At 36.9% G+C, this 18,260-nt stretch overlaps 1 protein-coding gene across 4 annotated transcripts in view; it reads right to left on the bottom strand.

Annotated features, from left to right (window-relative positions):
* Nucleotides 1-18,260, bottom strand: part of SUCO (SUN domain containing ossification factor) — a 138,215-nt gene that overhangs the window by 83,389 nt on the left and 36,566 nt on the right. For all 4 annotated transcript variants that reach the window (XM_010594944.3, XM_010594941.3, XM_010594942.3 and 1 more), the window contains exons 2-6: nucleotides 8,900-9,008; nucleotides 6,693-6,803; nucleotides 2,643-2,797; nucleotides 1,168-1,305; nucleotides 792-945 (exon numbers count right to left, since the gene is read on the bottom strand). In XM_010594944.3, the coding sequence (XP_010593246.1) occupies nucleotides 792-945; nucleotides 1,168-1,305; nucleotides 2,643-2,797; nucleotides 6,693-6,803; nucleotides 8,900-9,008 (667 nt within the window). The remainder of the gene's footprint in view (nucleotides 1-791; nucleotides 946-1,167; nucleotides 1,306-2,642; nucleotides 2,798-6,692; nucleotides 6,804-8,899; nucleotides 9,009-18,260) is intronic.

Below are 18,260 nucleotides of genomic sequence, written 5' to 3' on the forward strand. Positions count from 1 at the left end.
TACTTTAAAATGTAAGTCTAAATAATACATGTATTAAAGGGAGAAAACTAATTATAGATGTAATATATTGTTTCTAAAATCTTTAACAAGTACCATATACATACAAATCTTAGGTGGCTTTAAAAATGTAAATATAAAAAGCAGGACTTTTAAATTTTAGAAGAAAGTCAGAGTAGTAAAAGATTTAGCACAATGCAGAACACATGTCTGCACATTTGGTTAGATTAAAATAAAAAATTAAATATATCAAAAGATCATAAACCCTAAGGATGAATTAGCTACAGACTGAGAGAAGGATCTGCAACACATTCAGCCAACAAAGGAGTATTACCAACTTTAAAGAGCTCCTACAAATCAAAAGGGGGAAGGGAGGCAAAGAATATGAACAATAAATGCAGCAAATAAAAACAGGTAAAACGTCCCTTTAGTCTTTCTGCTGGAAGAGCCTAAATTTCACCTCGTATTATTAAATTTAACTTATATTCTGAAGATGTTTAATAGAGCTTCCTCTCTACAGCACTCTAAGAAATTATTTAAATAAGGACTTTTTAAAATTACATATAAGTAAACAGAGTCCAAACCTGAAACAACTCTGTGTAGTATACTGGCAGTAGGTAGCCTGAAGTACACTTGCTCTCAGGGAGCACAATTCATGTCAGTTTTACACACAGCATTATTCAATCACCCTGATCTCATGGCAAATACTGTCAGCAAATTACTATAAAATTAACTATTAACAATAGTATATTATTGCTTAATAAAGTAGGAGATGGTACACGTTATACACCTACCTCATTTTTTAAATTATCCGAAGCATTCAATGCAGATTTCGGATCACTACCACCACCCTGTTCGCCTGCTGAAACTTTTGATTCGAATTCTGAGTTTGTTATCTTTCCTTTGCCATGGGAAGAGGACACATTTTCTATATGCTGGCCAACAAGACTATTTGAAACCAAAAGACATACAAACAAATTTTAGCTAGGTGGCAAGTTTATACAACATAAATTGCAATGATTATCATATACAGGGTAAATCGAGACAGGAGCATAGAGGGATCGGCTACCTCCCAATCTTAAAGCACAAGCAAGCACACACCAGTCCATTCAAACGCCAGGCTGTGGTTATCACAACTCAGACAAAGGACAAGCAGCTGCCTGCACCCACCTTTCGGGCGGGCTGACAAACGAAGGTTGCTCAGCTGCAGCATTTGCACCGAGGGCCTCACCAACATCACAATTAGTCTCAGATTGCTCAGTTTCACTTGGCTTGGCTATAGGGATAGTACCAGGTTTTTCTATTTCACTAAAAAAAGAAACAAAAAAGCCAATCTCGTGATTTAATGAGTTTAACATAAAGTAAGCTAAACATGCCATCATGTTATTACCCCAAAAAAAAAAAAAAAAGCATAATTTAAACCAAAAAAAGAAGAGCGCTTTACAGTTCTGCAGAATGTTTTCAAGAAATCACTTATTTGAAATCATGTAAAGCCAAGCTCTGGATCTGTTCACATCTTCAGCTTCGAAATAACTAATTACCAATTTTTAAACAAAATATTATAGGTTAATATTCAGTCTCATTAAAAATAAGATCTTTTACATTATTTACTCTAAATGTATCGTCCCTAAAGTTTAATGTCTGTCTACTAGTATATATTCTACTGTGTTAGCACTGTTGCCTGTAGCATCAAAAATTACCTATTATCTTAAGACAATGCACTCAAGTTCTCAGGCACTTTTAGAATTTCATTTAAAAAATGTTTACCCTGCCATTCTTCCCCACCTCACCTCTATTTTATTGATCAGTTACATTTAAGTATAATGGGAGAATAAGGGCACTGTTCAGATATGTATTATCTACCGTTAAATTCTTTCTGGAATACATATTTAATATTTACAAATTTTAAATAATATCATTATTTCTAAACATGTCTTGTTCTCTTGCCCCTTCCTGTTAAACCCCTAAATGGTAACTGGAACATATTTGTGTGCAGCTTCTGCCCCCCAGACCCTAGCATTCGTGGTAAAATAGTAGTGATGATAATATTATCTGCCACTTATATATTCTTACTATGTGTCAGTTATTGTTCTATACATTTTACATATATATAACTCATTTGATAAAATAATAATAAGAAAACAGCATTTTGTTTTGGTCTCTGGAGAGTTGCTGGGAGGAAGCTAGAAGGACTACATAACAGACTTTCTAAATTAATGACATCTTAAACCTAACTTTCTGAATATTTAGTATTAAGTCTGAAAAGGGTAGCTACTCAAACAATGACATAATTACGAATGGAATGCAATAGTGATACTTAATGGAAATGAATAACCTGAAAGTTGAGATTTTTATAATTATAAGGAACAGTATTCATATGACCATTGTGTTTCTTAAATAACAGAACCTCGCTTTACCTATACAATATAGAAATTTCATAGCTGGGATCTAATCAGCTTCATTGAGTTAGGCAGTTAATGTAGACTCGTTATATCATACGCTCATTACATAAACAAAACACAGACATAATAGCTTAGGTCTGCTTTATAGTCTAAATTTCAAGCTTGAATATCAAGCTGCTTCAACTTATCAAGAAATTTTTCTATCATTAATGAGATTCTTTTTTACTCTTGGTAATGACTTACTCAAGCTTTGAGATTGGAGTGATCTCTGAGGTAGATGAGCTGGAAATATTTTCAATGTTTTCACTGTTCACAACCACATTGGAAGAATCTTCATGTAAATCAACTACAGGGAGTGTCTCAACCACAGGTGGACTTAATTTTTTTGATTCCTTATCCTATTTACAAAAAAAATTTTTAATAAAACAAAATAGAGCCTATATACGCACAAACACACATATACCACGTATATTAAGTGTTGAGGTTAATAAATCATCCCTTTATCTGATTTTATAGAAAGTATTTCTTCAAAGTGACATTATAAAGAATGTCCACAGAAAGTACTTTTGTAAAAATCCTGTCTTCCAACATTACCACTCTAAGTAATATAGTTCATCTTAAAATACTTTGTGTTCCAGTGTTCCTATGATGCTGGAAGCTATGTCACTGGCATTCACATTTTTCATGGCATTTCATAAACTAGGACAAGGAGTTTATCGCCTTCGCATTTCAGGACCTACAAATACTTTCCTCTACCATTATAATTAACGAATGCTATCAACAAGATGGAGTCTCTGGGTGGCACAGTTAACGTGCTCGGCCACTAACCAAAAGGCTGGAGGTTCAAATCTACCTAGAGGCACCTCAGAACCTATGAAGCACAGTTCTACTCTGACATACATGGGGTCACCATGAAGTTGGAGTTCACTTACCAGCAACTGGGTTTTTTTTTAAATTAACCAGACAGAAATCCTATGGAAGCAGGCAAAATAATACAACACATAGTTCTTGCCCCTGAGCAGTTTAGAAGATAATGTTTCAATAAACAACAACATAAGACATGTACAAATCCAAGTAACATTACAAAGCAGAATATCGTTCTTGCTGCTTCCTTCAGCCCTGAATGCACTGGGCTATCCACCCCCACACTGTATGAAATCTACCTCATTCTTACTCATATTTGAAAACCTCTATCAGCCCTTTATCTCCCACAACTATCCCTAAGGAGAATTAACCATTCCCCTTCCTCCACTCCTTTGCTACTTCCTGTGTAGACTTTTATCCCAGCATCTATAAGATCTCAAATGCCCATCTTTATGTCTCCCCCACTTCTTCAACTAGGCTATTAACTACCTCGACTAAGGACTATGTTCCACTGACCTTCATGTTTGCAGTGTCTAGAACAGTACCCAGCAGGCATTTAAATGCTTACCAAATGAATATCATCAAAACATACTACACAGTTACAGTACCACTACTAAAGCTCTGATCAGGGACACAACAGATGGATCCTGATAGAATGGAGAAAAATGTGGAATGGAACTCAAATTCTTAAAAAGTCCAGACTTTCTGGACAGGTTAAGACTAGAGGACTCCCCAAGGCTATCGCCTTGAGATACTCTTTAAACTCTGAACCAAGACTATTCCCTGAGGTCACCACTTAGCTAAGTAACAGACAGGCTCATAAAATAAAGAATATCAGCCATGAGTAGTGTGCTCCTTTAAAAAAAATCGCCTATATGAGACCACACGGTCAATATTTAGTCTAAAGCAAAGATGAGAAGGCAAGGAGGCAGGGAAACTAGATTACTGGAAACGGAACAACCAGAACAGAAATAATGAGAATGCTGACAGACTGTGAAAAATACAGCCAGTGTCACCAAATAATTTGTATAGGAAATTGTTAAATGGAAACTTAATTTGCTGTGTAACTTTCACCAAAAACACAGTAAAATATTATTTAAAAAAAAAAGAAAAAATGAATATCAAATGAAAGGTACGAGATTATGAACTATTACGGACTAAGAGCTAGGCCTTTGAAAGGAGGGCTTGGGCCAGCAAGGAAGCAGAAAGAAAACACGAAGTCAGCAGAATACAAAGTGTGATCATTTGAGAGAATTATTTTAAACGAAATTGGAAATTCACAAACAAAAGCAAAAGGTAGATTGCATTTTTATGGTGGAGGCTTCGAGAAAAGGACTATTACAGTATTTTGGTCTATGACAAACAGCATTGTCCGATACACCATATAACGCAAGCCAAATTTTCTAATCATTTATGAAAAAGAGTAAAAATAAACCAATGAAATTAATTTTAGCAATATATTTTATTTGGCTCGACATACTCTAAATATTATCATTTCAAATTGTAATCAATATAGAAAATTAATGAGATATTTTACAATTTTTTTTTTAATTAAGTCTTCAATATGTATTTGATTCTTACAGCAAATCTCAGTTTGTACTGGCCAAACTTTAAGTGCTCATCAGCCACATGTGACTAGTGGCTACTGTACTGAATAGCACAGGTCTATAAGATACAGTAAGTGCTTCAAAGGATTTCAGCAAGAGTACATCATGATAAAAGTAATTCTAGAAAAGTAACAATGGCAGGGCTATTCAGGACAGTCATATAATTGGAAGGGCTACAGAGATCACTTTTACCCTTACAAACCTTTGACAAGTGTCTTCTGGAAAACAGTAAAAGAAGTCTCACTATATCTCTTTAGATAACAATTAAGCTATAAAATAGTTCTGGCTGAATGAAAAAAAAAATTCCTTCATTTTGAGCTGGAATTTGTTTTTGTTAATAGGTGAAATATCTATTGTATATTTATGCAAACAGCACACACCTTCTACGTTTGTTTGCCAAGTGTGCTCCCCTACCAGGTATTTTCATAAGTGCTGCTATGCCAATTTTTTTTATAAGTGTAAAAAAATTAGCATAGCAGTCTTACAAAAATAATTCTGCCAGGGGAAGGCAGGCCTGACAAACACAGAAGGTGAGCGTTATTTACATAAAAATACAGTAGTATCTCCTAAATCTTCTTTCTCCAGAGCAAATACGGGGAGTTCCTTCAGACATCCCTAATACTAAACAGTTTCCAGGTGCTTCAGCTGGTCAGCTTAAGGCCACTCGCCATTGACTTGATCCCAACTCATGGTGACCCCGTGTGTGTCGGAGTAGAACAACGCTCCACAGGATTTTCAATGGCTGATTTTTCAGGCGTGGACCACAAGGCTTTTCTTCTGAGTCACCTCTAGGTGGTCTCAAACCTCCAACCTTTTGGTTAGCAGTGGAGCATATTAACCCTTGGCATCATCCAGAGACTTCCTGATCAGCTTACAGTATATATACTCTTGTTTTTAGTATCTTTCACAAAATCTGGTACACAAGGTGGAAAACAATATTCAGAATGTAGTATGATAGAAAAAAGGGAAAGAACATATTTTAACCTATTAATTGTGAATTGCTATTCCACAAAAGTAATAAAATGTAAGTATTAAAATACTGATTGCTATATGCAAATACTTTCTTGAGTTGTAAACGAAGGTTAGAAAAAATTTTTCCTGACATCTAAAAATCTGAAGACATGAGATATATTATAACAAGCCAAAATGGAACCTAAGAAGATGTTATATGCTGAATTGTGTCCCCCAAAAACATATGCAGAAATTCTATCTCCAGTATCTGTTAATCTGACCCTGCCTGGAAATAAGAATGTTTTCTTTTGCTATGTTAACGAGGCCATTTCTGATTGGATGGGTCCTAAGTCAAACACCAAGTGGTGTCTTATAAAAAGGAAAAACAGACTCAAAGAGAGGGACACACACACACAAGGGGAGGAGACAAGTCAGGAACAGTCTACAAGCTGAGGAATGCCAAGGAACACCTAGGACTCCCAACAGGAAGGACCCCCCTCCCTGCCCCGCCACCCCTCGTGATTTGAACTTCTAGCCTCCAAAACTGTGAGACAATAAACTTCTGTTTTTTTTTTTAAAGCTACCCATCTGTGGTATTTTTGTACAGCAGCACTAGGTAACCAAGACAGTTAATGAGGATTTATATCCAAACTTTTACTGTAAAGAGAATAGTCATATATATTGTTAAATCTAAAATTACATGCTTTCTCAAAAGTAATATTATTAGTAGGTTAACAGTCTTCAGGCCAGTTGCATGGTACTTCAAAAAGAAAAATTAGCAATATATTATATGGTGACCAAATAGAGCTTTTCTATCATGTGAAGTAGTTTGAAAAAGTATATTATTAAAAATTAAAGGAACATAGCTTACTTGTACATCCACAATGCAGTCATCTTTCAATTTATGCTCTTCTGGAGGGACAGGTAAATTTGAATCCACTTTTTCTGCTAATTTGGCATTGATAGGTCGCTCTCTTCCAACCTATATTACAACAAAAGAGAATAACTGAAAAAATTGTTTCACAAAACACACCTAAAGCAATATTAAAGAACATCTCCTTTTATATAATAAAAGTAATGTATGTATTTGATTCTAATTATTTTTATTTACATGTTTATTATCTATCTCTCTGCACACCCCTCCTCACCACTACAACTAAAATGAATGCTACCTGAGCTCGTGACGCTTTTGAATTGTGGTGCTGGTGAGGAATACTGAATGTACCATGGACTGCCAGAAGAATGAACAGATCTGTCTTGGAAGAAGTACAACCAGAATGCTCCTTGGAAGCAAGGAAGACTATATCTCACATACTTTGGACATGTTGTCAGGAGGGATCAGTCCCTGGAGAAGGACATCATGCTTGGTAAAGTAGAGAGTCAGCAAAAAAGAGGAAGACCCTCAACGAGACAGACTGACACAGTGACTGCAACAATGGGCTCAAGCATAACAACAATTGTGAGGATGGCACAGGTCCGGGCAGTGTTTCGTTCTGTTGTGCATAGGATCGCTATGAGTCGGAACCTAACAACAACAGCAGCCTGAGCTCAAGAATCTCATTTGATGCCTTAATAAGCACTGTACTCCTATCACCCAGAACTCTGTGTTAAGCACACAGTAAAATTTCACTAAGGATCTGATGAATGAATGCCCACACAGCACTTCAGCCTCGTGTCTCTTTTGCACTTACTCACTTTCAAGTTAGCAATTCAGGTGTCTATATGTCTTTAAATGTCTCTCCTAGAGTGTAAGTTTCCTAAAAACAAGGTTCATATTCATCTTTGTGTATGTTAGCCTCTCTAGCACATACGAGGTACCTACCTGTTTACTAAGAAAATATGTTTTCGTCCCTTAATGCTTCACTTAAACTCATTACTATATTATTCGTCAAATTTCTCATAGATGAGATTAGATCTAAGTCTTATAAACTGTAGGTGAAAGTATAATAGTCTTTTTGTAGGGCTATGTGGCAACAGTCTACAAATTTGAAATGCTCCATTCCAGAAATATACCCTACACAACCCAAAAATTTAAATAATCCATTTCTAGGAATATATCATCTCCACCTCTCCCCGCAAAAAAGAGAAACCCAAGCATGTAAATGTAATGATAAATATGTGTTGATACACACATGCATACATGCACACACACACACAGCTGGGAAGCAATATGGAAGTCCATCAATACAGACATGGTTAATAGATTATCCATACGCTAGGATAAGTTAATAGATTACCCATACACTAGAATAAAATTGCAGCCATTAAGAATATAGCGACATGGAAAGATGTCCATGAGATACCATTGGGGAAGTCAACTGTAAAAGGGGGTGTCAGGTTGTAGGATATTTATGACATTTTAGTGAAAATAAAAATATTAATTTGTATGATATATAAAGGTATATCTATACTCACAGGAAAAGGTCTGAAAGTTTATACAACAAATAGTAAACTGTGGCTCCTTTGGGGAGGGGAATGAGATATGAATAAGAATATTTTATAGTCAATATAAATTATTCTGTAATTTAAAACAGATGCATTGAATTTTGGGGAAAAAAAGCCAAATTTAGTCAATACCCACCTTTTAATCAGTTAAAAGATAAAATAATAAACAATTTAGAGAGCATAGTTATTTCTGGAGTATGTCTATTTACCCAATCTCCTTATATAAAACCAAGTACAAAGTCATTGACTGGAGACTCTCCTAGTAAACCTTATTTCCAATTTTTTTTTTTAATTTAGAAGACTGAGATTTCTTTAGAAACCCTTCAACTATTGAAAGCATAAAAAAGGGAGGCACTGGCTTTCAGTACTCTGAACAGGCACTGTTTTTCTCCCTTCCATAGGACTCCCGATGTTACATCATTCCAAACATGAGCATCAGTAATAAATATATAACTACCTCAGATTTATTTTAATTAAAGAAGTAGCTGACTAACTCCTTAGATTATACCAAGGAAAAATACGAATCTCCCACCAAAAACTGTGGCATATTTTTGAAATTATTTTTATTCAGAATGTTTTGAGAATCTTCGAAAGCCGACACACACATTACATTGTCAACTTTATTTAAGGTACCTTTTTCTGCAATTGTACATCTTCATTTTCTAGTGCGCAATTGTCATCTTGAGAGTAATATGACGAAGCTGAAGAACTCTCTTTACAACATACATGCCAACTGGGAAGCCTGTAAAACACACACCACCACCACAAAAAAAAGGAAAAAAATTATGTCAACATATTCCCCACCAAGGGCTAGAATTTGAATAAATAGCACAAGATGGTTCCTATCCCAATGCCCTTAAGAACTTAACAATTTAATGTACATAACACGAGGGTGTTTTATTTAATACCCTAAGAAAACACATGCAGTGTTAACAGCATTGCAAGTAAGTTATGATGAAATCTATGAAAAGTACAAGAAAAGATTTCACAGAAACTATATCTGATAATTATCACAGAAGGGATAGAGAAAGTTGTCAAAGACCTAACATCCTAAAAACTACATGTGCCAATGATACAGTAAATTTTACCAAATATTTAAGAACAGTAATTTTAAAGCTACCTAAACTGTTTTGAAGTATAGAAGTAAAGCACCCAAATTATTTTTATATTGGGAACATTAACAGTGATATCAAAAATTAACAAATAGCACAGACACAAATGAAAACTACAGATCAGTAGGGCTTATGAATTCAGATGTAAAATTACTAAAGAAAACAATAAAAATAATAAAGACTTATTAGAAAGGGGAAGGGTGGGGAGGGAAAAACACCAGACAACAGATAAGCGGTGACTTTGGTGAAGGGTAAGACAATACACAATACTGGGGAAGTTACCACAACTTGACCAAGGTAAGGTCATGGAAGCTTCACAGACACATCCAAACTCCCTGAGAGACCAAATTACTGGGCTGAGGGCTAGGGACCATGGTCTCAGGGAATGTTCAGCTCAACTGGCATAACATAGTTTATAAAGAAAATGTTCTACATTCTACTTTGGTGAGTAGCTTCTGCAGTCTTAAAAGCTTGTGAGTGGCCATCTAAAACACTCTACTGGTCCCACCTGGTCTGCAGCAACGGAAAATGAGGGAAACCAAAGACACAAGGAAAGATGAGTCTAATGGACCACAACTACCACAGCCTCCACCATACTGAGTCCAACACAACTAGATGGTGCTCGGCTACCACCACCAACTGCTCTGACAACAATCACAATAGAAAGTCCCAGACAGACCTGGAGAAAAATGTAGAACAAAACTCTCACTCACAAAAAAAGACCAGAATTACTGGTCTGAAAAAGACTAGAGAAAACCCAAGAGTATAGCTGCCGGACACCATTTTAACTCAGTATTAAAGTCACTCCTGAGGTTCTCCCTTCAGCCAAAGATTAGACAAGCCCATAAAATAAAATGAAACTAAATGAGCACACCAGCCCAGAGGCACGGGTGAGAAGGCAGAAGAGGCCAGGAAAACTGGTAACGGGGAACCCAAGGCCAAGAAGAGGAGAATCTGGACATGTCATGAGGTTGACAGCCAGTGTCACAAAACAAAACGTATCCTAATTGTTTAACGAGAAACTAATTTGCTCTATAAACCTTCATCTAAAGTACAATAAAAAATAAAAAGACTCTAAGAACATACCAAAGGGATAATATAGTACTGTTACGATCAAATAGAGTTTAGCTCTGAAATTCAAAAGTGGTTCAATATCTAGTTTGCCAGGCAAAGATACCAAGAAAAAATATCCATGATTATTTCCACAGCCAATGAAAGACAGATAAACTTACACATCCATCAAGATTTGTACAACTATAAAATAGAAATAAGTAGATATTTAACATGGGAAACATATACACATAATAAATAAGCCTAAAGTCCATTATCATACTTAGTAAAGAAACCTAAAAGGACCCCTATTTAGGTCTGAAACAAGACAAAAATGTTCATTATCACTAGAGAGTAAAGGAAATATAAAAATGGGAAAAATAGTAAAATTATCATTAGTTACAAATAATGAGCTTATAAAACCCAGCCCGCTGCCGTCGAGTCCATTCCAATTCATGGCGACCCTGTAGGACTGAGTAGAAAGAAGTGCCCCACAGAGTTTCCAGGAGCACCTGGTAGATCTGAACCGCTGATCTTTTTGGTTAGCAGTCGTAGCTCTTAATCACCACGCCACCACGGTTTCCCATGAGCTTGTTATGTGTGGAAAATTAGAAGCAATTGTTATTAAAAGAATTTTTAAGTACTGGGTATAAAATTAAGAAACAGAAATCAATATAGTTTTTATACTCAAATCACCACCACCAGTTAGTTATCAGATGAAGAAAAGTCCACCTTTAGAATAAAAAAAATAGAAACGATAAAATATGTAGGTATAAATTTAGCAAGAAATGTGCTATTAAGCAGAATTGTTTGAAATTGCCAATATTTGACATTCTTTTACTTAAAAAAAGTCAACTTCATATAATTCAAATGAATATAAAAGATTTGAAAACCACATACTGAGAAGGTAAAAACTTTTTTTTTATTATTATTAAACAGACTGGCTCTGATCTTTACATTAAAAAAAAAAAAAAAAGCCAAAATAGCAAAGAAGATTCTTTGCTATAGGAAACCACAATAATTAAAAAATATATGGTACTGAGATGAGAAAGGCAAAAGGAATCCCCCAGCTGACTGGAAAGAAATTCCAGAACAGCAGTGCACAAAGAACAGAAGGCAACCTGTCCAGACTGGCAGTAATCAGAAACTCCAGAACAAACTCCTTCAGGAGGATGAAACTTATAGGGCACCTGATGAGTGTTTGAAAGTCCCACTAGAGACTTAAACGAAACTGGCAAAGAGTATGTGATAACAAAATAAACAAGATATTAATTAAAAAAAAAAAACCAAAAATAGAGAAAACGAAAATAATTTACTGCCTGACTCAACTGTGAACAGCATTTACATAGCCATACTAGTGTAAATATTGAATCCAACCCAAATTGTGACAGAACTATATTACTAGCAGCACGTAGTTATGAGAATCTGATCATCTCCAGTAAAAAGTCAAAACCAAAAACCAAACCTGTTGCTGTTGAGTCGATTCCAACTCATAGTGATCCTGTAGGACAGAGTAGAACTGCCCCATGGAGTTTCCAAGGAGCACCTGGTAGATTCCAACTGCTGACCTCTTCGCTAGCACTTAACCACTACGCCACCAGAAAAAACCCACTGCCGTTGAGTCAATTCCGACTCATCCACCAGGGTTTCCGTAAAATGTCAAAAGTGATATTAAATTCCCAAAGTTGATATTAAAGCAACTATTTCAGAGACAAAAAGATAAATACCAAATTAATAAACTAAGAGATTAAATTTTTCCCTGAAGATGTAAAATGGGGAAATGGGAAGGAGGGAATGGTTTCTTTGCAAAACAAACCTTTTAGAACTATTTGACTTTTAAAGCTCTTTGCGCATCTATCAGCAGCTGATCTTCGACAAAGGGTCAAAGTCCATTCAATGGGAAACAAACAGTCTCTTTAACAAATGATACTGGCAAAACTGGGTATCTGTTTGCAGAAAAATGAAACAGGATCCATACCTCACACCAAATATAAAAACTAACACAGAAGGATCAGAGACCTAAATGTTAAAGCTAAGAAGATAAAGTTCCTGGAAGGTAACACAGGGATAAAACTAGGGGACCTAATTTTTGGCATAAATAGTCTATCAAACACAACTAAACATGCAAGAACAACTGAAGATAAATTAAGCAACCGGGACCTCCTAAAAATTACTTATATTCATTAAAAGACTTAATGAACAAAGTACAAAGAGAACCTACAGACTGGGGAAAAAATCCATGGCAATGACATATCAGACAAGGGTCTAATCTCTAAAACATATGGAAAATATCAACAACTCAACAAAAAGACAAACAATCCAATCAAAACATGGGCAAAGGATATGCACAGACACTTCACCAAAGAGGATATTCAACTGGCCAACAAACATATGAAAAGATGCTCACCATCATTATCCGTTGTTGTTGTTGTTGTTAGGTGCCATTGGGTCGGTTTTGACTCACAGAAACCCTACATACAACAGAACTAAACACTGGCCTGTCCTGCGCCATTCTCACAATCATTGTTATGTTTGAACCCATTGTTGCAGCCACTGTGTCAATCAACCTCATTGAAGGTCTTCCTCTTTTCCACTGACCCTGTACTCTGCCAAGCATGATATCCTTCTCCAGGACCAATCCCTCCTGACAACATGTCCAAAGTATGTGAGACATAGTCGCGCCATCCTCGCTTCTAAGGAGCATTCTGGTTGTACTTCTTCCAAGACAGATTTGTTCATCCTTTTGGGAGTCCATGGTATATTCAGTATTCTTCGCCAACACAACAATTCAAAGGCGTCAATTCTTCTTCAGTCTTCCTTATTCATTGTCCAGCTTTCACACGCATAGGAGGCAACTGAAAACACCTCGGCTTGGATCAGGTACACCTTAGTCGCCAAGGCGACATCTTTGCTTTTTAACACTTTAAGGAGATCTCTTGTAGCAGATTTGCCCCATGCAATGCATCTTTTGATTTCTTGACTGCTGCTTCCATGGGTGTTGATTGTGAATCCAAGCAAAATGAAATCCTCGAGAATCTCAATCTTCTGTTTATCACAATGTTGCTTATTGGTCCAGTTGTGAGGATTTTTGTTTTAACTTGAGGTGTAATCCATACTGAAGGCTGTGGTCTTTGATGTTCATTAGTGCTTCAAGTCCTCTTCACTCTCAGCAAGCAAGGTTGTGTCACCTGCGTAACACAGGTTGTAAACGACTCTTCCTCCAATCCTGATGCCCCTTTCTTCTCCATGTAGTCCAGCTTTTCGGATTATTTGCTCAGCATACAGATTGAACAGGTATGGTGAAAGGATATAACCCTGATGCATACCTCTCCTGACTTTAAGAGATGCAAATCAAAACTATAATGAGACACCATTTCAGCCTTGCTAAAACAGAAAATAACAAATGCTGCCAAGCCGTGCGGAGGCTGGAACGCTTATAAACTGCTGGTGGGAATGTAAAATGGTACAACCACCATGGAAAACAGTATGGCACTTTCTCAAAAAGCTGGAAATAGAAATACCTTATGATCCAGCAATCCAACCCCGAGGTAAATATCCAAGAGATATAAGAGCAATGACACAGACATATGCACACCTATGTTCACTGTGGCATTATGCACAAAAGCAAAAGATGGAAACAACCTAAGTGCCCATCAACGGATGAATGGATAAATAAACTGTGGTACATACATACAGTGGAATACACTGCAATTATAAGGAATAAGGAGGAGTCTACGAAACATCTTATAACACAGATGAATCTAGAGGGCATTATGCTGAGTAAAATAAGTCAATCACAAAAGGACAAATATTGTATGGTCTTGCTTTTATAAAAAGTCAAGAACAGGTAGACATAGAAAGCAATGTTCTTTGATGGTAACAAGGGGTGGGGGGAAGGAGAAGAGATCTAGATAGTAGACACTTGTTATTTCTGGTGATGGGAAAGGCAATAATCAAATATGAGTGAAGTCTGCACAACTTGACCAAGGTAAATGAAGACACTGAGAAGTATACAAGAAAAAGGGACAATTTCGGTAAATGCTATAACATATACAATTTTGCAAAAAGTAATAATAACCAAAACATATGTGTATGGTTACATATGTAGATATTATGCACATATGTGTATATATATTTTTTTATATATGCAAGTACATGAGCATTCACGTACAGGTCTATCTGTAGGCACATGTATATACATGTATGTGTGTCCTGTGTATATATTCACATACAAAACAAAGCACACAGCAGCCATGGTGATGGTGACTTCCTAGACACAGCCAAAAACCTCTCAGGATTGGCTCTATGGGTTAAAGGGCTTAGAACCATAGTCTTGTGGGACAGCTCAGTCAACTGCTGTAACACAGTTGATAATGATAATGTTCTACATCCTAGCTTGGTGAGTGGCGTCTGGGGTCTTAGAGCTTGCGAGCAGCCATCTAAGCTGCAACTATTGGTCTCTACTCATCTAGAGCAAAAGAGAAGGAAGGAAACCAAAGACTCAAAGAAGAAACTAGTCCACAGGACTAACAGCCTGCATGAACCACGGCCTCTTCTAGCCTGAGACTGGAAGAACTAGATGGTCCCTGGCTACCACTACCAACCGTTCTGACCAGGGACAGAATGTAAAACAAAATTCAAATTACTAACAAAGGCCAGACTTACTGGACACATACAGACTAGAGGAAACTCTGAGACTACAGTCCTAAAATGTCCTTTGAACTTGGAACTGAAGCAACTCCTGGAGGTCACCTTTCAGCCAAATAATAGATTGGCTTATAAAACAAACAATATCACCTATGAGTAACATGTTCCCTTAAGCAGTCAAATATATGAGGCCAACAGTCAACAGTTACCCAAAAGCAAAGATGAGAAGACAAGGACGGGAAGGGAATCTAGGTGAACGGAAACAGAACAGAATGGAAATAATGAGAATGCTGACACACTGTGAAAATTATAACCAACGTCACAGAACAAACTATAAAAATAGTCAAACGGGAACCTAATTTGCTGTGTAAACTTTCACCTGAAATATGTAAAGAAAAAAAAAAGTACTTGTATTACTTTGATAATATTTAAAACTAAAAAATAAAGAGGGGGAGAGCACGTACATAGTGACACATATAGCATGTTACAACGTGTATAAAAAAGGTATTTGCTTGCATGTGTATAAATTTCTCTGGAAGGGTTTAAAAAAAAAAAAACCTTAGTTACCTCCGAAGAGGAAAAGTGGGTAGCTGGGCAAGGACCACAAAAGTATATTTTTCACTGTATCATCTGTCTTTTAAATTTTGAACCATGTGAATATACTGTCTATTCAAAACTTTAAAGAAAATGTAAAAGTAATGTTTAGTGACGCTTTCTATTGGAAAGTGTTTATGTTACAACGTTAGGAATAAGACACAAAATTTACATATATATGCATAGATATATATATATATTCCTCCCCACCGCCCCCCCCCCGCCCTTTCAGGACAGCAAAAAGTTGGGAAGAAAATATCCAAAACTGTGGGTCCTGGAATTTTGGTACTTAGGTTCTCCTTTTCTTTATTGCTTTCTGTGTTTTCTAAATTTCTACCACGAGCATGTATTAGTCTTATAATCAAGAACTATGTATGTATGTATGTGTGTGTAAACCCTAATACCCACATTAGTGGTAAAAGATTGCCAATTACATTAAACCTCATGGTTTTGTTTTTACTCTCATACAATCAAATCCCATTACCCTAACAGCTTCAGTTTTTGAAATTTAATATTTAAGATTAATTACTGCCATTACTCTGGATATTCAGAAGGTATCCCAAACTAAATGAGGTACTGAAGCACTTTTTCCAGGAAAAAAAAAAAAAGATAGTATACATAAACCGATCTGCCCTGACATTGATATGTGATACTTCATTTACCCTATCTACCCTGTTCCTCTCCTTCATTACAGCTGTGTCAATGGTATCACTTAAACACCTCTAACTTATCAGTTCCTCTTTAAGGACAGATGTTACTTAAAGTAGGTATCCTTGTGAGTTTTTTAGTGGGCACAAAAAATTCAGCCTCCACTGGAGATTCAAAATTATAGAGACTTTGCCCTCGAGGAACTTACCATCTGAGTTATAGAAGACATGCATGTACATGATACCAGATAATCTGTATGAGTGTCAGTCCTCTGAAATATTAGAGGATTCTGCATAAAAAAAAAGCCTAAAATAAATAAAAATTATCACCAACTAATTTTTTTTTTTTTAATAAGAGTAGCCACCACTCGTCTATCAGTTTGTTGTACTGTGGTAGCTTACAGGTTGCTGTGATGCTGGAAGCTATGCCTCCAGCATTTCAAAAGCTGGTCACTCATGGTGGATAGGTTTCAGTGAAGATTCCATAGCAAGACAGACTAGGAAGAAAGGCCTGGCAATCTACTTCTAAAAATTAACCACTGAAAACCTTATGGATCACAACAGAACACTGTCCGACTCATTTGCTTCAGACACGTCATGAGGAGGGATCAATTGCTGGAGGAAAACATCATGCTTGGTGAAATGGAGGGCCAGTGAGGGTGAGGAAGACCCTCAGTGAGATGGACTGGCACAAGGCTGCAACCATGGACTTGAACATGCCAGCAATCATGAGGATTTAAACGACATAGGCCTTGGCACTGTTTTGTTCTGTTGTACATAACGTTGCCATGAGTCAGAGTCGATTCAATGGCATCTATCAATCTAAAAACAGTAAAGAAAATTTAAACAAAAGGAAACACCCTAAATCCCCTCAAATCCTAATGAACAAGAATGAGTCTGTACTAATGGGGTCCTCATTTAAAAAAAAAAAAATTCCCCTTGGTGAATCAGATATGCACTCCATGGTTACGAGCCAGTGGATCACACCATAACGGCTTGATGGCACTTTGTCACACGACTGTTGTTGTTCTCAGCTGCTGTAGAGTTGACCCCCAACTCATAGCGACCCCATGCACAATAGAACAAAGTGCTGCCCAGTCCTGCATCATTTCTATGACCGCCCGTGGACTGGACTGTTGTGGTACACAGGGTTTTTGTTCGTTTGTTTTTTGGTGAAAGTATATACGGCCAAAGATACACTATCTATTTCAACAATTTCTACTTGTACAATTCAGGAGGGAACGCCATGAGTTGGAACCCACTTGGCCACAAGTTTTGGTTTTACAGACCTATTAGAAGAGCTGGAAACCCTGGTGGCATAGCAGTTAAGAGCTACGGCTGCTAACCAAAAAGTCAGTAGTTCGAATCCACCAGGCACTCCTTGGAAACCATATGGGGCAGTTCTACTTTGTCCTATAGGGTCGCTATGAGTCAAAGTCGACTCGACGTCAAGGGGTATTAGAATAGCCAAGATTAAAAAGGCTGAACAAACCAAATGTTGGTGGAGATGTGGCAGGACTAAAACTCACACATTGCTGGTGGGAATGTAAAATGGTACAACCACTTTGGAAACAGGATCAGCGAAACAGAGGAAGACCGTCAACGAGATGGAGTGACACTGTGGCTCCAACAATGGGCTCAAGCATAATGATTGTGAGCATGGCGCAGAACCGGGCAGTGTTTTGTTCTGTAGTACGTAGGGTCGCTATGAGTTGGAACCGACTCAATGGCACCTAAGAGCAACAACAACAACTTTGGAAAACAATTTGGCATTTCTTAAAAGTAAAATACACGCTTACCATATGATACAGCCATTCCACTCCTAGGTACTTACCCAAGAGAAAAGAAAACACATCAATGGGCAATAAGCAACATGCTAATATGCAAATAAGACAAGCCTGATACTGTGGGGGTACGGAGAGCAAACCTAACCTGGGGCCTGCC

This window comes from Loxodonta africana, chromosome 3 (genome assembly GCF_030014295.1).
Source record: "Loxodonta africana isolate mLoxAfr1 chromosome 3, mLoxAfr1.hap2, whole genome shotgun sequence".
NCBI lineage: Eukaryota > Metazoa > Chordata > Mammalia > Proboscidea > Elephantidae > Loxodonta > Loxodonta africana.